The sequence below is a fragment of the Mytilus californianus genome, unplaced genomic scaffold (assembly GCF_021869535.1).
Source record: "Mytilus californianus isolate M0D057914Y unplaced genomic scaffold, xbMytCali1.0.p SCAF_4, whole genome shotgun sequence".
Classification (NCBI taxonomy): Eukaryota; Metazoa; Mollusca; class Bivalvia; order Mytilida; family Mytilidae; genus Mytilus; species Mytilus californianus.
In genome coordinates, this window is record NW_026262690.1 from 106547408 (window position 1) to 106571225 (window position 23818).

General features: G+C 32.1%; 1 protein-coding gene across 1 annotated transcript in view; it reads right to left on the reverse strand.

Annotated features, from left to right (window-relative positions):
* Nucleotides 1-544: 544 nt before the first annotated feature.
* The window catches only part of LOC127739014 (actin-related protein 2), a 32609-nt gene continuing 9335 nt past the window's right edge, over nucleotides 545-23818 (reverse strand). The window contains exons 2-8 of the mRNA XM_052250577.1: nucleotides 18155-18265; nucleotides 17466-17681; nucleotides 14482-14554; nucleotides 7170-7306; nucleotides 5720-5869; nucleotides 4255-4533; nucleotides 545-3306 (exon numbers count right to left, since the gene is read on the reverse strand). Of these exons, the coding sequence (XP_052106537.1) occupies nucleotides 3136-3306; nucleotides 4255-4533; nucleotides 5720-5869; nucleotides 7170-7306; nucleotides 14482-14554; nucleotides 17466-17681; nucleotides 18155-18265 (1137 nt within the window). The 3' untranslated portion in view covers nucleotides 545-3135. The remainder of the gene's footprint in view (nucleotides 3307-4254; nucleotides 4534-5719; nucleotides 5870-7169; nucleotides 7307-14481; nucleotides 14555-17465; nucleotides 17682-18154; nucleotides 18266-23818) is intronic.

Genomic DNA, 23818 nt, shown 5'->3' on the forward strand with positions numbered 1-23818 from the left:
GATTACACATCAAACTCCTCCTCTAGTAAAAGTTGTGAGATGTACACACCATAATTGTCGAGATGACAGACCATATATCCAACAATCCATCCCCCCAATTCAAACAAAGATTATTTCTTTCCTACAGTACAAAAACATTCCAGTCTATTTTTAGTATCTATGACCATAATATTCAACATCATGACATGATAGTCAAAAAGGTATCTCTCATATTCGTCAAACCAAGTTTGATGCCAATTCAAAGAGACGTTCCCCAATTTTTGCCTTGAGCCCAAAATTAACTGACTTACTGGTCTAAAACTATAAACTCCTAATAACTTGTTTGCTTTTTGGTGTTAAACTTGGCACAAACCTTGCAGGGATTTTTATTGGTGGAGGCAGCCCGTGAACCTGGAGAGAACCAGGACATTTGGCTGGAAAGCTCAAAATACTTGTCTATTAAGATTGGCGTTGATCACAACTAACAAGAGCGAGGTTCAAACTCACAACCCATAATACTTGTAGCATTGGTCAATAAAAATTTGCTTAAAAACAACCATTCAAATCACTGTTAAAATTTATTTGAAAGACATTTTATCAATAGTACTATTATCCTATACATAATCATTGCATACACAATATCTTACAATATAATAATATACATAATGAGACATGGAAAATCATACAAAAAAGCACCTTCTATATATTATACTATTGTGTGAAAACATCCCTCCTCAATAATAAAAATCTGATCTTATATACTGGCATTTAATTTTCCTTTGCCGTCAACATAAAGACTAAAAGGATAAATTTTCTATATCTAGAAATAAATCAAAAGGTGCACTTGATTCGTTGAAAGTTGAACCAAAAGAGCATATTCAAACAATTCTTTAATTTTTTTTTACATTCAACAAATTCATAGGTCTTGTACCTTTAAATATTTCATAAAGCATAAAAGCTACATATGCTACAGTTAAATTGTTCAAAAGCAAATTAACTGATAACATTTATTTTTCTTCATTTCTTTGCTTACTATATTCTATGCTGCTTTTTACAGGTGCATATAAAAAAGATTACAAAAAGGTATATGTGCTCTCTTCAAGAAAGTTAAAAGTCATTTAATCAATCAAAGAAATAAATTTAAGACTTACATGGAACATCATGTAATTTTAAAAGAACACATGATTTAAACAATTACAAGACTTAATTCTATAAATAATCAGACTTCAACAGAACAAATACACATTAAAAAAATATATAAAGGTCATAAAATAGATTGCCAGAGAATATTTGTAAACTCCTTGGAATGGTAGCATCTTATTACAGTACTTTCATTCATTTCAATTCTAGTTAACAAGTATTATATGTTTCAAAAACGTCTGAAATATTGCGTTTCTACTTTGTTAACACTGTTAATTTATCAATTTCAGATAACTACATATTCTGAGTTTCTTGTTACTATAATTTTGTTTAATTATCATTTATCTTTTGATAATATTTTACAAACATTTGCTTGATTATTTCAAACAAAGTGCAAAATTTATTCGAAATTCAACAGAAAAAAATGTCAGACTTCAAAATTAAGCCCTCATTTAATTAAGTTATGCCATCCATCCATAATTATACAAAAATACCAAGGAAAATCATGCAAAACATATTTAAATTCATTCATACATTTATCAGGGTTCATCAAAGGGAAAATAATAAAAGGTCATAAAAGGATCAGACACTATTACATCTTACTGTAAAACTTTCACCAGTGATCCGAATTTTAAACTTGCGTTTTTTTCCAGTTTCTTATATCTCAATTTTCAAGAGTCACACACATATTCAAAAGGTGGCACTAAATGGATGTGACTAGTAACAATCCAAGCAGAAAACCCTGTGATGAACCCCGATTACTATTGAATCAATCAGTCTCATGAAGTATGCGTGAATTAATATCATATTTTCAAAAGGTACCCAAAATGAAATTGCTATAGTAGTGATAAGAGTATATGTATTTCTCCTATAGTGTTCTCCCCAAAATGCCTTACAGCATCATGGTACCATAGTGTTATATATTAACCATGGTGCGATCTGCTTAGATTTTGAAATAGAATGCATTATAAATGTTGTACTTACAACTTCAGAACAACAATGCTGTTTCAAATCCCATAATACTATTTGAAAAAGCATGGGAGAACACTGTCAGCCATCAAGTTTTCTTTGGATTATATATTTGCTAACTTTTACACTATTCATAAATACACTGTGGATTCATCTTTTTCTGTGGATACAAATTTTCGTGGATTCTGGACAAATTGAACTTTTGTGGATACTTGATTTCATGGTTTTCACAACTTCAGTTTGAAAGTCAATATTATTTTTATTTGGTTGAACGTTTAAATTTGTGGTTAAACTAAACTAACGTAATCCACCGAAATTAGAATCAAAAGAATAGTATTGAATCCACATAATAACATTATGTTATAATCTGAAACATTTTCGGAAATCTGCACCAAGAGTGACAATGAAATACATGTAACTATTTTCATATCAAAGTATTAATAAAGCTAAGCAAAGCTGATTGTATGTTAGATGTATATAGATGAAATAATGCTGTATAAAATATAAGCTTCTTTGTGCTTGAACAAGTAACTTAAGTTGCAAGTAAAATTCAATAAAATTCACAAAGTGGAAAATGTTTAATGATCAAATTTATTTTCAAAAATCTGACTGTTAAACATTTTCAATTCCACCCTACAACTAACAACATATAAAATCTAACTATCGCATAAACAAATATGGAAAAATATTGTTCACCATGCTAATACACCTTATCGCTATTTGTCTGCCATTACTGGACATCACAAAGGTTCCCGTAAAATTTTGACGTCACAATAGAAAATAACTGACACCACAATTGAAAAGTGATTGTTCTATGACGTCAATAGTTCAAGCAGCCCAGATTCTCGGGTCAAGCGGTGAAGATTTCCAAATAGCAATAAGGTGTATCCACATGAAATACTTATGTCTGAAACAAGCAGATGTAGCATAAAATGTACACGATGCTTGCAAATAACAATCAACCTTGCTCAGCTTCACTTAACGTCTGGTATCTCTATGATATGAACTTTTGATCATTTTTTGGTTGCTAAGAGATGATTGGAATGTTTATTTCGTTGGCCCTGTGAGTTTATTCAGCACACGTAACCCCTCCTCCTGATAGTCAGCTCTAGTGATCCAGAAATTATCTTTATCTTTCATAATGTCTGCTAATACTGCACCACCTAAAAACACCATGTGTTTTCTTCTTGGAGGATCTTCAATTCTTATTTTGAATTTCTGAAATGATAAAAAAAAAAATGCAAAACTTCAACATATCATTTGGTGAAAATACAATAGGAGTCTCATTTTTTAAGAACTTTAGGCATTACCATAAAGTTCTATCTCATTGGAATCAGAAATTTTCATAATACTTGAAAAAAATCAGGAATGAGACAAGATTAATATATTAGAGTGTGTTTAAATAACAATGATGTTAATTTTGCTTGCTATATATTTATATTTTTTCTATCTTTCTAGCTTTTTGAAAAATAAGTCAGTTGCACATATATATACTGTTTCAAGCAGAAAATAGTTTGAGTTATAGCAAAGCACACTAAATTAAACCAAAAGAAAATAGACTAAAATAATGCAGAAATTTCTTTTTAAAAACATCTGTTGCACAGAAAAAAGTGGGTCCATTGTGTGGACATTGATATCACCTTAATTTTTTCATAAACCTTCATATAATTTATTTCTTTGCGTTTATTTCATAAAATAATAAGCATGATAAGTATAAAGATAAAATTATATTGAAAAAAATGAAGGGATTTTTGGAAAAGTATTGATTTGGTATAGTTGAAAAAGGTAAAAAATGGATACATCGGAAGAAATCAAATTGAATTAAAAACCCCTGTAACAGAAAGTTAACTTTTCTGTAATTCTGTCTTAATTTTTTCAAAAGCAGAACACTACAGTCTCCTTTCTGAGAAAGTACAGGTGCATTTTTTTATTCCCCTGTAGTCATTGTATTGTTATAAAGATGTTCACTTGTTACTGTCCATCTGTTGTTTAACAGGTAAAGTTGCAACATATAAACCTACACAGATTTTTACATAGAAAAATAATCATTGTTCATGATCATGATGAAAACACATATCAAAAGCAAAATAAAATGAATGGATACTGCAAAAACTTAATGCTAATTAGTTTACAGTACCTATTGTAATCATCCGTTCAAAAACCTACCGATATTCTAGTTGTATCTCCATTCAGCACTCGTTCCAAATATAATTGTTTAAGTTCTCTCTCTAGTCTGCTGGGTAATCCAGGGTACATAGTACTACCCCCTGATAACACAATATGTTTATAAAAATCAGGTCGAGTGTCTATATCTGCTGCTTGAATTGTATTAAATAAAAGTTCGGCCACGCCCACTCCATCTACGTTAATTAAATGAGGTTGGAATAATGCTTCGGGAGCTTCAAATCTTTCTCCTCCAACTTTAATTACTCTTCCATCAGGCAGCTGAAAATAATTAATTTAAAAATATATCCAAAAAAATGTTTATACTTGATTGAACATACAAATTCATGGTTTACAATATCCTCAAAAATTGGTATCCAACGAAAAATAATGAACTGCCTTAATGATCGTTTTTGCTGTATTCAGTTAGAGTCCTATCTACAATAGTTTTAACGACAAGAGGTAAAATGCTAAAATGTTAAGAAATTGTAATACATGTAACAGAAATAATTTCTAAAGAGTCAACTGATGGTTTTAGTCATATTATCTTTCTGTAAATCTTTTGTTCCTGATGATTTGTATCTATAACAGTTTCAAGATAAAAGGTAAAAAAGCTAAATTTGTTACCAAAAAAGTTGTCATTAAAGGGGAATGGATCATCAATGGAATAAATTGATGGTTTCAGTGTAACATATTTTTTGTATATCTAAATCAGAATCCAATTGGCCCCATGGTTTCATACATGTATGAGAAGATTATTTTAAAAGTTTACATGAGACAAACAATGACAAGAAATGGCAAAACCTCATACAGGCAAGGCGAGCTAAAATGGTGAGAGGCGGAGAACCATTTTGAACTTGCCTCTTGTATACATTTTAACAGGAGCGGGTCCTTGGTTTCATGTCATGGTAAAACAATAATTATGTAAAGGTCATACAATCTGCATTCTTATTTTATAAATTATATAGGATAACAAAAATGTGTTTTTTCAAATTGAGAGAAATAGAGCATAATAATTTAAAATAACTTATTAATTTCTGTTCACTTTTTGTTTATAATCGAAAAGATGTCCAAACTTTTGTTTATTGTCGAATACTTTTTGTTAACTGATAAATGTTTTTTGTTTCTATTTGTGTCTTTTAGTTACTGTTTCATTGAAGAATATCAAACAACTACTTTAACTCATAATTTCTCTTTTCATTTTCCCTCTGTGAATTTGGCGCCAGGCGTGGGTCATAATATTAAATCAATTGAGAATGTGTCCATGGGACATAACTTAAGAACGGTAAAAAGTGATGCAACCCAAATTCGAACATGATCTGTGTTTTGTGGTAATAAGCATTGTGTATAATTTTGGAACGTACAGACAGACAAGGGTAACACTTAATGCCCCTTCCGCTGGGTGGGGCATAAAAATAATGTATAAATTTGGCAAGCCAAACTACTACAACCCTGGAGTTATACTCACTGTATAGGTTTCTACAAGTACTGTTGTTTCTAAAGCTAATTTTTGTTCCTGTTCTATATCATATCCTACATAACACAATTTTTCTTTCATCATTCTCACTGTTTCAAAGTCTGCTGAGTGGTTAAAGGCATAGCCTCTTAGTAACAATAACTGAAAAAAAAGCCACAGCATATACATTGCAGGATTTTCATAAAGGTAATTTGATCAGAAAACTTGACACTGGAAAATGTCACATAAATGTCATAACATGTACTTCAAATTAGGACTCATTTAATATTAATTTCAATAAAAGGCCAGGGTTTTTTAATTTGTTGGTTTACGAATTTTTTATGTGAAAAAGTCTGGTCGAAAAAAAAATTCTTACAAGACATAAATATGTATATAAAAAATATATCTTTCAGCTTACTAAAATATTTTTGGTATGCTTTTTTGTCATCATTTTTTAGTTTCAAATACTATTGCTCAGCTGTTTTAAACATACAATGCATGTCTTCGTCATATAAGTTTGTAAAAAGGGGGGTATGTCAACGAAAAAATTGTCATTTTAAGAACGAAAAAAAAAAAACCAATTAACTTTGCTTTCAGCAAACATTGTGTATAATTAGCTTCGAATACGAAAACACGTCGCACTAAAATAAAGGGTCCACCGGAAAGACGAGGATATCATTTACATCCTTTGTCAGGCAATTCTGTTTTTGATATCCTAAAGGACGACCACTTTATTTCAATCTATGAAATAAGGATATTCCCAGTTATTGTGCATATCTCTTTCTTTTAACTGGACGTCTATCATGTTTGGACGGGTTCATTTCATCAATGAGATGAAAAATCTTACAGAATTAGGACAAAAAAGGAAAACAAACTTGTAATGGTTTTTTTTACATAGGTTTTGTTCTGCAAAATTATTTGCACAAACAACATTTCAGGTCATTTTTGAATTTTTTTTTTTTTTATAACACAATGTGTAATCATTTCTGATAATGTTTTATCATGCTTAATCAATGCGTTTAATTTCAGGAAAATGCTGCTATGCAGATATTTTTATTTATATTTCATTGATAATGCACTTCATAGGGTCGGCTGGAATCAAAAAGCATGAAATATCAATTTTTTTTCTTTCTAAAAATCAGAAAAATTGGATCGGCAGATCCGTAAAGCTATGAATTTAAAAACTTTCGCCTAATATAACTAACATTCAAATTTTCAACAGGCTATTGCAGTTACTTCAAAAAGAAGGCCTGTAAATAATAATTAAAGCTTTTTAAAAAAGGGGGTATGGTGTAGAAACATCCAGCTATATCTTGCCCTCATGACATTCATTGCTTAAGAATTGCAGCCCCCACCCCCAACTTTTTGGCAATTTTTTTTCCATTTAAAAAAAAAATTAAAAAAAATTACAGAGTTTATAGTTGGACTTTATTTCCTCCAAATACAAACATTTAATATTTACCTTTATTAAATATCTAGTTATATCTCTACCAGCTATGTCTAAACGTCTTGTTAAATGTGGCAAGGCAAAGCCATCATAAACAGGACATATATGTGTAACACCATCACCTGAATCTACAACAACTCCAGTTAGTAAACCTGAAAATACACAAAATCTCTGTTAAATGAAAGATACATTCCCCAAAATTACTTAACAGGAGATCTGTTTGACCATGAATGCAAAGAACAGAGGAAAAGTCAACTTAAAAATGAACATTGGATGAAATCAGACAAAAAAATCTTAAACCTTTAACCCAGCAAAGGACAAAATCTGAAACAAAATTTAGTCAAGATATATCTGTGATATAACTTTGAAATTATTACATGACATCAAGCTAGCAACTAAATTTGAACCATGTCTGATTATAACCCAAACCACCTATAAAAGAGATAAACAGTTCAGCTTCTGTTAATGACATAGTTTTTTTCGTTTATTGTTTTGAACATAAAATCAGGCCGTTAGTTTTCTCGTTTTAAATGTTTTACATCTGTCTTTCTAGGGCCTTTTATAGCTTACTATGCAACATGGGTTTTGCTTATTGTTGAAGGTTGTACTGTGATCTATAGCTGTTAACTTCTACCTCATTTGGTTTTTGGTGGAGAGTTGTCTTATTGGCAATCAATCATACCACATCTTCTAGTTTTTATATATACTAGTATGCAATCAACCACTTGATGAAACATTAAAATATGTCAGTAGTTTATTAACCTTTTTTCCATTTCAGTCAAAAGTAACATAAATACTAGTCTTTACTATAATTACATGTTGTTTTTTAACCTTATCCATCTTTACTCATTGTTTCTTTCTGTTCAACACAATTTTAAGTTGTATAAATTCCAAATGAACCAAAAGATGAAACTTTTACTTAAATCTCTGTGGGACCATAACTAGAGCAATAATCTGTTGACAAATTAAAATCTCCAATTAACTCTCAACAGTACATCTTCAAACCCAACAACCTGTCTTTGTTAAAATCAATAAATCATTTACAGAATAATCTAAATTAGTACCATGGGTCAGGGTTCAAAAATATGTAGGTCAGAAGCCTTAGGGATTTCAAATTTGAAGGAAAATTACATAAATTTTTTGTAGAAGTTCCAGGGACATTTACAATTAAACAAATTGTTTGCATGATAATAGATACATTTCTTTTTATATTTACCAAAAATAAATGGGGAATGTGTCCAGGGACACAGTTGATGCCCCTACTTGCATATAACATTATAAAGGGACATAACTCAAAAACGGTAAGAGTGACGCTACCCAAACCGTACTTGATCTGAGTTTTGTGGTAATAAGCATTTTGTATAAGTTTCATAACATTTGCTTGAAGCAAATTAAGTTAGAGAAAGGAAACAAAATTCAGCAATTTTGCCATTTGTAAAGGGGCATAACTCTAGAAAGGTAAAAGTGACGCCACCCAAATTCAATCTTGATCTGTCTTTTGTGGTATTAAGCATTGCGAATAAGATTCATAACATTTGGTAGAGGCAAACTAAAGTTAGAGAACGGAAACCAATTTTGGGACATACGGACATATGGATGTATGGACAGACGGATGTACAGAGGGACAAGGGTAAAACTTAATGTCCCTTCAGCTACTGCTGACATACTTATGTTTGATAACTTTTACTCTTAAAGTGCTTTATTGATAATGTGTTTTAATAAATGCAAACAAACTGTTTGTTTGAGCTTCTTCCATTTAATAAAAAGTATATTATGTCTTCTTTTTCCCATCTTGTTGTTTTCATTTGTGTGTAGATCCATTTTATCATGAGCATTATTTGTTAACGTAAGTAATTTACGTTCTACATTTGACCATTCTAATTCAAAACACAGGACTTGACCACTATTATTATTTAGCGAACAAAAAATATCAAGCATTATAATAAATTAATATAGCAATAACAAAATATAGAATGACGAGTAGAAAAAATGGATCAAAAACTTTCTCTAAAACCATTTAAAAAAATCTGTTTATTCCAAATGTCAGGTTTGAACATACTAGGCTGATTTTATGAAAATGGTTATAACACCACAGTTTTAAACACTGTAAAATAAACATCCATGTACCCAATACACTTGTAATGTCCTTTCATCATAGCAAATGTTTACCTATCGTTTTAGTTTTATAAAACATTTTATCAATCAGATTTACTTTTATTGGTTATAAGTTGTCCAAATAAACATCATGTCAACTATGTCAACATTAAAAAGAAACTTATTAAGAAACTATATTGAATCAGTTTTAACATAACAATTACAACCGTACACTTACTTTTTGAGAGTAAAAAAGAAAAAAAGATCTGCATATATGGTAAAATAAAAATACACATTTTTATCTATTTGATTAAAAAATATATATATCAACCTAACATTATATTCACAAACTTTCTCATTATGGGTGTAGGATTTGAACCCAAAACCTTAAACAATTATCATTCTATCTTCTTTAACAATTCCTTTACAATCACTGCTTTAGAGGCCTTAGTCATATTATGGAAAATCAACAAATTTAGAAATCCAAAAGATGAGGCACGATCAGTGTTTCAATAAAAAATCATTTATTTAGTTTTTATTATAGCTAATAGCTAATAAAGGCCTTAATCTTGTGAACACAATATCTTTAACAGCTAAGATTGAAAGTACATGTACCATCTAAAAAAATAGCACAACCAATGTGTAAATTCTAAGTTATAGCTTTAACGTTCCATAACTTGCCAGATACATAAATATAGATGTGAGTTGAATGGATACAATCATTTCCATACATAAAGGAATAAAAATACCAACAATGATATTATGTTTAGTTAAATATCCATGATTTATGTTCAAAACTTTAAATAGATGATTGTTTTACACAAAATAGGTAAGAGAATTTATAAGAACTGGATTCAGAAAAAATAATCAGCTCGGGACTAAATTGATAAATGGTATTCGTTCCTTTTTTTGCTAGAAATCTATGTTTTTTTTCATTCCACAACAGCAATACAATAACCATAAAACATATTTTTTAAAACATTTATTTTAATAAAGCATTAAACTTTCATGTTTGCAATGACTTCAGTAATTTGAAAACAACAATCGTCACAAAAAACATTCATATAACAGACTGAAGGATTAAAAATTGTTCTTTTCGGTTCCCAATGGAAATCAATAAATGTTATACCATTTAATGGTTAATCTCCATACAGCTACAATACAATCAGCCACATATGTGTTCAAGGATTAACAAATCTGCAGGGGCCAAGAAGTTAATTTAGATTTTTGGATAAGACTTTTTCTGTCAGAAAAGATCAAGATATTAGGATTAAAATCTGTAAGTCAGACATGTGTTTGTCTACAAAAGACTCGTCATTGACGCTTGAATCAAAAAAAAAAAATTTTTGTTCTGAAGAGGATCAATCATAATTATACTGCATGCAAAACAAAAAGCACCTTTCAGATAATTTTATAAAAAATAAATGGGGAATGTGTCCATGTGACACAGATGATGCCCCCGCTTGCATATCACATAAAGTTATAAAGGGACATAACTGAAGAACAGTTAAAGTGAAGGTACATTGTATCCAAATTTGTACTTGATTAGAGTAATGAGTTTTGTGGTAATAATAATTAAGTCTCCCAAACAAAGTTTGGGAAGACTTATTGTTTTTGCTCAGTTCTTATTATTATTATTATTCTTCTTCTTCTTCCGCTGCTTTTAAATTTGAACTTGTCCGCACCCGTTCTCCAAAACCGCTTGTCAGATTAACGTAGGGTTTCACAATATGTTAGACTAACATGTCTAGTGGTGCAATCAGGGTTTTGTTAGTGCAATGGGGTTTATAAAGGGGTACTTTGAGGGGCAAAAAGAAAAGAGGGTTTTACTATAGAACCCTATGGGATTTTATTTTTTAAAATTTTCAAATGATTATAAATTGAAAACCGTTTGTGATAGACACAATCTTTTTAATTGAAAATGTTCTAAATGATAAAGCCCATTAAATGAAATACAGCGTTAGTCCCCAGGGGTCACCCCCACCCCCTGCCATTTAAGAAAGTTCTAATACCTTGTAAGTGGTCAAGATCCCCACCCTAAACCATATATATTTTGGTTTGTTATGCTAAGATGGTTTGAATGATATACAGGATTAGTCCCCAGGGGTCATCCCAACCCCCTGCCATTTGAGAAAGTTCTAATATCTTGTAAATGGTCGAGATCCCCACCCCTAAACCATATATATTCTGGTTTGTCATGATAAAACACATCAAATGTAATACAGGGTTAGTCCCCAGGGGTCACCCCCACCCCCTGCCATTTAAGAAAGTTCTAATATCTTCTAAGTGGTCAAGATCCCCACCCCTAAACCATATATATTCTGGTTTGTCATGCTAAGATGGTTTGAATGATATACAGGGTTAGTCCCCAGGGGTCATCCCGACCCCCTGCCATTTGAGAAAGTTCTAATATCTTGTAAATGGTCGAGATCCCCACCCCTAAACCATATATATTCTGGTTTGTCATGATAAAGCACATCAAATGAAATACAGGGTTAGTCCCCAGGGGTCACCCCCACCCCCTGCCATTTAAAAAAGTTCTAATATCTTGTAAGTGGTCAAGATCCCCACCCCTAAACCATATTTATTCTGGTTTGTCATGCTAAGATGGTTTGAATGATATACAGGGTTAGTCCCCAGGCGTCATCCCTACCCCCTGCCATTTGAGAAAGTTCTAATATCTGTAAATGGTCGAGATCCCCACCCTAAACCATATATATTCTGGTTTGTCATGATAAAGCACATCAAATGAAATACAGGGTTAGTCCCCAGGGGTCACCCCCACCCCCTGCCATTTAAGAAAGTTCTAATATCTTGTAAATGGTCAAGATCCCCACCCCTAAACCATATATATTCTGGTTTGTCATGCTAAGATGGTTTGAATGATATACAGGGTTAGTCTTCAGGGGTCATCCCGACCCCCTGCCATTTGAGAAAGTTCTAATATCTTGTAAATGGTCGAATTCCCCACCCCTAAACCATATATATTCTGGTTTGCCATGATAAAGCACATCAAATGAAATACAGGGTTAGTCCCCAGGGGTCACCCCCACCCCCTGCCATTTAAGAAAGTTCTAATATCTTGTAAATGGTTGAGATCCCCACCCCTAAACCATATTTATTCCTGTTTGTCATGTAATGAACATTTGAATGACGTATAGGGCCAGTCCCCAGGGGTTCCTCCCAACCCCCAATGTTCTAGTATCTTGTAAATGGTCGAGATCCCCAACCCTAAACCATATATATTCTGGTTTGTCATGCCAAGATGATTTGAATGATATACAAGGTTAGTCCCCAGGCATCACTAATGCATATAACTTTACTGGACCAAACCAATTTTCACTGGACGTTGCCCAATGTCAGGCGACCCTGGGAATTACGAATTATGGGAGCTTCGTTTGGGAGACTTCGTAACAGCATCCTGTTACAATCATTTCTTGTTGTGTATAAGTCTCATAACATTTGGTTGAGGCAAACATAAGTTAGGGAACAGAAACGAAAAATTCAGCAATTTTTCCATTTGTAAAGGGGCATAACTCCTGAACGGTTAAAGCGACACCACCAACATTCAAACTTGATCTATATTTTGTTGTAATAAGCATTTTGTATAAGTTTCATAGCATTTGGTTGAGGCAAACTAAAGTTAGAGAACAGAAACAAAATATTCAGCAATTTTTCCATTTGTAAAGGGGAATAGCTCTAGAACAATAAAAGTGACACCTTCAAAATTCAAACTTGATCTGTATTTTGTGGTAATAAGCAATGTGTACAAGATTCATACCATTTGGTTGAGGCAAACTAAAGTTAGAGAACAGAAATGAAAAATTTAGAATTTTTTCCAATTGTTAAGGGGCATAACTCTAGAACAGTTAAAGTGATGCCCCCGAAATTCAAACTTGATCTGTATTTTGTGATAATGAGCATTGTGTATAAGTTTCATAGCATTTGGTTTAGGCAAACTAAAGTTAGAGAACGGAAACGAAAAATTTAGAAATTTTTCCAATTGTTAAGGGGCATAACTCTAGAACAGTTAAAGTGACGCCCCCAAAATTCAAACTTGATCTGTATTTTGTGGTAATTAGCATTGCGTATAAGTTTCATACCATTTGGTTGAGGCAAACTAAAGTTAGAGAACAGAAACGAAAAATTTAGCAATTTGTCCAATTGTAAAGGGGCATAACTCTAGAACGGTTAAAGTGACGCCACCAAAATTCAAACTTGATCTGTATTTTGTTGTAATAAGCATTGTGTATAAGCATTGTGTATAAGTTTCATACCAATTGGTTGAGGCAAACTAAAGTTAGAGAACGGAACTAACTTTGGGATGTAAGTAGACGGAGAAAACTTAATGCCCCCTCCGCTACGGCGGGGGCATAAAAATCTTTAAATGAAAACCTCACTTTGTTAACAAAATAGTATTTTTTGTCATGTTCTACTCAGATGCTAAATGAACAGGAATATGCTGGAGACAAAAGGTGATCCAGTTAAAAATCACTCTAGATATTTAGTGAATTTTGGTAATTGTATGCATTTCACTTGAAATATATTTCTGTATAATCTATATGGTTACATGAATGTAGGTCACATACATTTTGTAAATCAAGAGTATTATCACCTCCAATTACATTAATGATTATTTGACACTGAATCCCCCAACAGCAGCAAGAGTGAACTTTAACTGAAAAGTCTAGTTTGTCCTGTTCAGAATATAAGCCATGGGGAGATAACTTATTTTATTCCGCACAATTTCTATCAATTTTTAGATTTTTTTGGTAAATGATACTGATCTGATGTAAAGAAGAAAATATAATCTAGTTTTCTACATTATATCAGTCAAACAGAATGCTTATATTCTAATTACAGCAAAATGACTTGAGTGTGTAGGTAAAGGTAATATCTTTGGCTAGCTTGCTTGCTAGCTGAACCGTGAAATCATTATTAGGTTAGGTATACTACCCTCCTGTCGGAGTAGTCTAGTCCTACAGACAGATTGGTTATCTGCTGGACTAGTCTACTCTTAAAGGAGGGTAGTATACCTAACCTTATAATGACTTCACGGTTCAGCTAGCAAGCAAGCTAACCAAAGATATTACCTTTACCTACACACTCATGTCATTTTGCTGTAAATTGTAAGTTTAGCATTGATTGATTAAAGAGTTCACTGACAATACTTCTGCATAATCAAACCAGGTTTAACTGCAGTGTCAATACAGGGATTTATAGTAAATCTTACCTTGAGCATATAATGTCAATACAGCCTGGATAGCTACATATACACTGTGAAACTGGTATTTCTCAAACATGGTCTGTAAATAAGGAATAAAATTGAAATTATTATATTAAACAGTTGATACACTTTGGTGAGGACAAAACAAAACAGTTTAAAATAAAATGCTCCGCAGGGCGCAGCTTGATACGACCACAGAGGTCGAACCCTGAACAGTTGGGGCAAGTATGGACACAACATTCAAGCTTGATACAGCTCTGAATTTGGATTGTGATTAAATATTTGACACAGCATAGGTTTCTGACACAGAATGAATGTGGTCTAAGAACTTAAAAATTTTAAATTGGACATTCACCTATTATGGTCCAATATCCAAAACCTAAATACATGGTTAGATTCAGCATATCAAAGAACCCCAAGAATTCAATTTTTGATGAAATCAAACAAAGTTTTATTTTAGACCCTTTTGACCTCAATGTGGACAAAGTTGATAACGGGGCCCAAAAATCAAAAATCTAAATACATGGTTAGATTCAGCATATCAAAGAACCCCATATATTCAATTTTTGTTGAAATCAAACAAAGTTTAATTTTGGACCCCGATTTGGACCAACTTGAAAACTGGGCCCATAATCAAAAATCTAAATACATGTTTAGATTCAGCATATCAAAGAACCCTAAAAATTCAATTTTTGTTAAAATCAAACTAAGTTTAATTTTGGACCCTTTGGACCTTAATGTAGACCAATTTGAAAACGGAACCAAAAATTAAGAATCTAAATACACAGTAAGATTCGGCATATCAAAGAACCCCAATAATTCAATTTTTGATGAAATCAAACAAAGTTAAATTTTGGACCCTTTGGACCTCAATGTGGACCAATTTAAAAACAGGGCCCAAAATCCAAAAACTTAATACACGGTTAGATTCAGCATATTAAAGAACCCCAAGAATTCAAGAATAAAACCCCATTGAAATTGATCAAGAAATAAGCAATTTATACGAAGTATCTTCTTTTGCACAATACTGTGCAATTGAATATTTCTTGCTATTGCGCAATACTGTACAATTGACAATTTCTTGCTATTGCGCAATATTGTGCTATTGGATATTTCTTGCTATTGCGCAATACTGTGCAATTGAAGATTTCTTGCTATTGCGCAATACTGTGCAATTGAAGATTTCTTGCTATTGTGCAATACTGTGGAATTGAAATTTTCTTGCTATTGCACAATACTTATTATATAATAATTTACACATCCTGTTTGGTGTGTATCTCCTACCATATCATTATTATTTGCTTTTAAATATAAATCAGAAATAACCAACTTAAAATGGAAAATTTTAAAAGAAAAAAAAAAGGAAAAAAAGTAAAAGAAAGAAAGAAAAAAAAATCCCCCCCCCAAAATTTTTGAACCCCCTTATGATTCATCACCCCCAAACTCAATCCCAGCCTTCCCTTTGTGGTATGGTACCTTGCAGTACAATTTCAGGGAGATCCATACACTTGAACACAAGTTATGTCTGGAAACTAGAAAAATGCTTATTTTTGGCCCCTTTTTGGCCCCCAATTCCTAAACGTTTAGGGCAATTACCCCCAAACTCAATTCCAGCTTTCCCTTTGTGATATGGAACCTTGTAGTACAATGTTAGAGAGATCCATACACTTACAAGTTATTGTCATGAAACTAGAAAAATGCTTGTTTTTTGCCCCTTTTTTGGACCCTAATTCCTAAAATTTTGAGGCAATTACCCCCAAAATCAATTACAGCCTTCCCTTTGTGATATGGAACCTTGTGGTACAATGTTAGAGAGATCCATACACTTACACACAAGTTATTGTCTGGAAGTTACAAAAATGCTTATTTTTGGCCCCTTTTTGGCCCCTAATTCCTTAACTGTTGGTACCATAACACCCAAAATCAATCCCAACCTTCCTTTCGTGGTATTGAACCTTATGGTAAAATTTCATGGAGATCCATTCACTTAAGGTGGTACCTAATACTACAGGGAGATAACTCTGTAAAAATCAGCTAAACGTTTTAATTACGTTGTATTGTTAAGGAAATATTAAGCTTCTCAATGATCAAAATTAGTGTTTGTCAAACTGCTATATAACCAATGAAATTTTTCTGATAAAGTGGTTGGTTCAAATTTTTTGAAATTTTTATATTTTTGTCAAAGGGTCAAAGTAAACATTTTGTCAAAATTTTATGAAAATTAAACGAGCCAAATTAATATTAGTCAAGGTGTTGGGTACCACCTTAAACTAAAGTTAGAGTGCGAAAACCAATGTGTCTTCGGACGACGCAGGATGACGACGACAACGACGACGACGACAACGTCATACCAATATACAACCAAAAAATTTTCAATTTTTGCGGTCGTATAAAAAACCAACAATTTGCTGTTATGAATATCATCAAAACTGAAATTGCTGCAACTTTAGGTTAAATTAGCCATATACAATTACTACAAAGGATAGTTAGCAAGTGAAATGTCAAAGACAATAAGCTCATCCTGCCAATTTTATGTAAATTAATCTATTATAATGGGACTTATTGATTAAAATAAATATTTTATTGGTTATCCCGTGCAAGAAAATTATTTGGTCATATTAATATAGTAGGAATGTCAGTCGCATTTAGTTTAAACAAGAACATAAACAAACTGTAAAAGCTTTCATAACCCGCAATAGTAGGCATCTAGAATGAGAGAATGTCTACATACAGATTTACTGTTTCATTCATAGAACATCAACTAAAGCTTTCAGTTTCCTACAAGCATAAAATATCAATTGAATAGTGATAATTCAGAGTGAATCACTCAAAATCACAGTAAAAATTCACCAAGAGTGAATTTTAAGTGAATCTACTTGTCTGTACAATAAGTCTATTCTATCCCATCCAGTATGGGAGATAACTCTTTTTCGCAAATTAGTTGTCATTTCTGTTTGATAAAAGGAAAAAATAACAATGGAAATACAAACCTCCACCATTTTTTCTCTGTTTTTCGTTGGATTCATTGGTGGTTCTGTCAATAAAATTTTGCAGTCTTTGGGATCTATATTCAGCTTTTCTTGTCCAAATGTGTAGTCATACAAATGTAACATATCTTCCCAGTTCCTAACTATTCCATTTTCCATGGGGTAATTTACTTCTAACATGGATCTAAGTTTACTTGCGTCATCTCCAATCATCAGATCCTGAAATAAGTCAGCCAAAACAAAATTACTTCTCTGCAATTTTTAGATATATTTACCATGTTTACTGCTGAATTTCATTTAAAAATTGAAATCTGGATTTTTATATTGTTGTGAAGCACTTCAAACCAAAGTTTGGTACGAAATAATTTGTATAACCTCCATACTAAAATCTTATAATACAAAGGAGTCCATATTTTTCAACTTCCTTTATAATTAATATATATCAATGTATATATATATATATATATATATATATATATATATATAAGTCTCAATTGAAAACAACGTTCAAACCTATGATTGCGTTGGATAAAAACCGCAATTTTTATACGTGTGCATGCAAAATATATATATACATCTAAAAGGCAAAGTGTAGCAAAGATTCTTCTGAAGTTTTGGTCTTAAAAATTATTTACAAAAGCATAAGAAATCCCTTCGAATGATTATCAATTTGCTGAATTACAGGAAATTACCTTGACTTCTATATCTCCCACTTTAGCTGTAGATCTGATAATGGGACGACCAACTAATGATGGAAAAATGTGCGCTGGAAAGTTGGAACCAGCAAAACCACACTTGACAAACTGAAAATACAAAACAAGTATTGAGACTCCAGGTGTGTCTTTTGAATACATGAAATAATTCACAATTACGTTCTATAACATGCCCAAGAGAGGCATACATGTACTTCAGTGGTCAACTTCTTGCCTATTTGTGCTATAAAACATGGTAGTGTTTCAAAATGAACTTGGTTTTTGTTCTGGTATATACACTATGTAGCTTCGACAATTTGCTACTAAAAAAATCTTAGGCCATATCTGTTTCCTGCTGACTGTCACAATAAATAAGGAGGATATTTCACAATTTCCTGTTTTCACAACTTTTTAATTTTATATTTTGAAGTAGATAAAATTCAGAAATATATGCCGTATACACTAGGAAAGCCATATGGTTATAGTGCCCGATTAATGGCAAGAACGCCAGATTATGGTTAATAAATAACCATAATTCGTAATTATAGATGTTTGACACAGAAATAGACCTCCTCCTCTGACTTTAGACGTTTGCTGTATTTTTAGACTTTCGTCCGGCGTTTTAGATGTTTGCCGTAATCCCTCTCATACTCTTAGATAACGATGTCCCTTTAATAACTCGCGCGAACGACGTGTGTATTATTTAACATTAGCTATAGTATTTTTAAAAGTGTTTCAGTTAATACACATGATTTATCGTGTCGACGGGAATTAGCTGTTTGTCCGATAAAACTGATGTGTATTGAGTCGTCTATAGAACCAGTGAAGCGTGAGCGACGGTTATAAATACATCGTTAAAATGTAGAACAGATATATATATATATTCAATGCAAATCAGAATCTGTTAAACTTAACCATCTTATTTCCGATGTTTTTGAAAATATAGTTACCTGTAAATGAAGACAGAAACAGATAGTATAGAGCTATGGTTAAGACAGAGACATATAATATAAAATGTCGCTGCTTTAGATGATTACATCTTTTTTCGTTTTCTTGTATCAGTGTTGCAGGTTTTTTCAAATTAAGGAGAAAGATCGAAATACAAATACGAAACGCTTTTAAGCATTGCTTTTCTGATTAAATAACTATCGATTTTTTTTCATTGGTCAATAATAAAAATCTATTTTAATACGACTAATGTAAACTATGAATACAGGTGGTACCTTTGCAATACACAACTGCAAATATCTATGAATGGAAGTCGTTTTACGTAAAACAAAAAACGCGTAAATTGAACTTATATCTATGATAGATACATAACGTTAACCGATAGTTTGGGTCAGAATGTGATTTTTTTTTATCAAATTAAATTCGTCTTTAATTGCCATGTTTAGAAAAATAAATCAGTTATGTCTATTTTTGGTCCTTGTCCCGGAAAACTAAATACATATTGGTCACGGAAACACAGAAGTATATGGATAATGTCATTAGTGAAAAAAATTGTTGGGCTTGACTTGAAGAATTTGTCAGGTTTCTACTCTGCAGCTATAATGGAAAACGCGTATCCCTCAGTTCCGTGATGGACATTAATTAAAGTTTACTGAAATTTCTTATGAACACATACAATTAAATGATCCCTCTCATACTCTTAGATAACGATGTCCCTTTAATAACTCGCGCGAACGACGTGTGTATTATTTAACATTAGCTATAGTATTTTTAAAAGTGTTTCAGTTAATACACATGATTTATCGTGTCGACGGGAATTAGCTGTTTGTCCGATAAAACTGATGTGTATTGAGTCGTCAATAGAACCAGTGAAGCGTGAGCGACGGTTGTAAATACATCGTTAAAATGTACAACAGATATATATAATCAATGCAAATCAGAATCTGTTAAAATTAACCATCTTATTTACGATGCATTTGAAAATATAGTTACCTGTAAATGAAGACAGAAAGATAGTATAGATCTATGGAGTAGACTGAGACTTATAATATAAAATGTCGCTGGATTAGATGATTAGTCTACATTTTTTTTCTTGGATTCTTTTATCAGTGTTGCAGGTTTCAAATTAAGGGGAAAGATCTAAATACAAATACGAAACGCTTTTAAGCATGGCTTTTCTGATGAATTAAATATCGAATTTTTTCATTGGTCAATAATAAAAATCTATTTTAATACGACCAATGTACACGATGAATACACGTGGTATCTTTGCAATACACAACTGCAAATATTTATGAATGGAAGTGGTTTATTAAGTTAAAGGTTCAAATTAGAAAATACGGAAATAAATGCAAATAAATTAAAGGTTCAAATTGGAAAATACGGAAATGAATGCAATCAAGTTAAAGGTTCAAATTGGAAAATGTGTTTAACCAGAGACATATATATATATACACAGAGATTGACAACTGTAACAATGGTCAGCATAAGTCTCTGGTTTAACTTTGAGTTTTATTTCTATTTTTGTCACTTGTCAGTAGCCTATTCATTCTATATACAGTGTCTCATATAAAGTCAATTTGTTTGGCTGGGTGTTGATTATTTTAATTATTGCATATGTTTTAATAGTTATAATTTATTATTATAATTATATATAAACATGAATCGTTAAGTATGTCCCAGGTTATAAATAGGAGGGACTTAATTATAGGAATATTGATTGGTATGAACACACTTAACAGGCACCTGATATTTATTTTTGTTATAATATGATGACCATACTAGAATTTATTAAATGCATTTCTGGTGATATTACTATTTAATTTTAACCTGGCTTATATTTTTAATACCTATGTCTCTCATATATAAATATATATACTGTTCCCGGATTTACTCAATATATACGAGTACTAACAGGACACTATCCAATGTCTTTGTTGCATTTATTTGTAATGTAAAGGTCTCCCATTCAGATAGGCGTGCAGAGTAATAAAGTTGCAATCGATTTTGGTAAATTGCTAACAATAAACAAGGTATAATAAATAGTAAAAGCTACAGGCTCAGCCCTTTATTCGTGAAACGAACTAAATATTCGATCTGGACAGGAAATACCTGATCAATTTATTTCAGGATAACATATTTATCTAAAATAATGTCCACTTTAATGTTTACCATCTTCATGGCAATTTTAGATATTTTATTTTGTTGATAAAATCAAGTCAGAGGGTGTCAGATGGAGGTGCGGGCAGTGTTGGAGTAAGAATAGTTTTTTTCTTTTCTCTCTCCTCTCCTTACTTTTCGGTAATTAAATCCAAATAATAAGTACGTATAATATACACTACATACGTAATAAATACGGTGTACAGAATATATATATAGAGATGAATTTGCAAAGACAACATTTCATATAAAATAGTTAAAGGTATGTTCCTACCACACAAAGAGCATTACAGTACAAGTAAATCAAATATGTTCCCAAACTCCATACACCACAATTATTCTCGGTGTGACACCAGGAAACTCCAATAATCCTCCCTAAATTCCCTCCGACTTCCGCTACTTTGTTTATTTCATTAGCGACATCTCTCCCAGCACAGTGTCACATCAGGTAATTAATTGCCCTAATCCTCTTGATCTATGCCAGCACGCGACAGTCAGGGTATGTGAAATTTCTTATGTAATTAAACAATTGTATTTCCTGTCTATTTATAATCAGGTTATATATCTAATTGACTGAAACAAATAAAAGATTTAAAAGCAAAATGTTGTTGTTAATTCCTTCAATTGCATTAAATAGATTTATAAAAAAAAAAATATACTTGATTTTGACCTCGTTTTTTTTTTCTCACCGGTAAAATGATATTTTATTTACGAAAAGGGACATACTTGTGTAAAAATAAACGTAAACTACCACTTAATAAATGTGATCAGTTTAAAGAAAATTACGTGTCTCAATGTTTTGTATATGCAAATAAAAAATACCCAAATTATTCACCATTCACTATGTTTACAAGTCTACGGCATTTTCTTATTACGATTTGTTGGCATTACTTTAGGATATTTAATACATTTCGGCTACAACAGGAATACTTCCATACATGTAACTAAATCAACCTTGGTACACAAATACGTGGTCTACGCGTGACATATTTGTCATTCGATGGGTATACATTGAATGAATGAATGAATGAGAATTAGGTCCGGGCGATCTTTTCTAATCAAATTAATAATTAAAATTTGCTCTTTCTTACGAGCAGGGGAACGTCATAACCTATGCAATATCGTGCTTTTAGGTTGCTGCATTAACTCGTCGCTGCATAAATAATATTAATTTACGCACAATGAATGTAATCTTTGTGTGTTGTATTTTGGACAATTTTAAAAAATTAATTTGCCGTGGGAAGACAATTCCACGATACACATCTCAGTGAATAACAGCATGTGGTTGAACTTGAACTTGAACTTGACTTCGCTCACTATATTGAATGCTAAAAATAGCCGACATCAATTTTGTCCACGGCACGAGATTTTTAATGGCGGGAAATTTAACGTAACATTAAACTCATGTGACCTTTATGAACGACCGTGGGAAAAATCATTCAGGTTTTAAAGTTGCTATGTAATGATGTACATTTTTGTGCCTTAATATTGAGGCTCTATCAGGTCCTTTTACAATTGATTTACCGGAATCTAAAATATAATCCTTTTCCAAATAAACGATGATACGTCTTCTTTAACTATTTTATTTTTTATCAGTCAAAACAGGACATAGTCCTGTCAGTTAGGGGACGATCATTTGATATTTTGGGGGGGAGGGGCCAGGAGGATTTTGAAAAAAAAAATAACTCAGCCTTGATAATAACAAAAGTAAATGGTTTGTTCTGGTGTAGTTTGAAAATAAATAACCTGACTTGCGATGTATTGAAAATAAATAAGTCGGCAGGTCTTTTAAGCCATTTTATAATAAATGCTATTAGTATGAGATGGCACCAGATTCTCCCAAAATTCGTCTTTTTATGCCCCCGCCGTAGTGAAGGGGGCATTAAGTTTTACCCATGTCCGTCTGTACGTCCGTCCCAAAGTTGGTTTCCGTTCTCTAACTTTTAATAGTTTGCCTCAACCAAATGTTATGAAACTTATACACAATGCTTATTACCACTAAATACAGACCAAGTTTGAATTTTGGTGGCGTCACTTTTACTGTTCTAGAGTTATGCTCCTTTATAAATGGTAAAATTGCTAAATTTTTCGTTTCCGTTCTCTAACTTAAGTTTGCCTCAACCAAATGTAAGGAGACTTACACACAATGCTTATTACCACAAAACTCAGATCAAGTTCAAATTTGGATAGCGTCACTTTTACCGTTCTTCAGTTATGTCCCTTTATAACTATATGATATGCAAGCGGGGGCATCATCTGTGGACACATGTGGACACAATCCACATTTTTTCATATTTTTTTCGGGAAAAACTTTCCAAATCTTTTAAGAATACAATGTATAAATATAAATGTATTTGAAATGTCTGAAAATGGGTTTCATTTAACTTGAGGTATATTGTCTCAGGAACATTTACCTCCCTTTTATTACAAGGCTGTAACTACATTATGGCAAACGCCTCATGTGGGAAGTTTCAAAAACAAAAGCTTGTCTTCATACCTACTTAATGAGGGTTTTAATATTGTACTACTGTCTACTGAACTCCTTGATTCAAAATA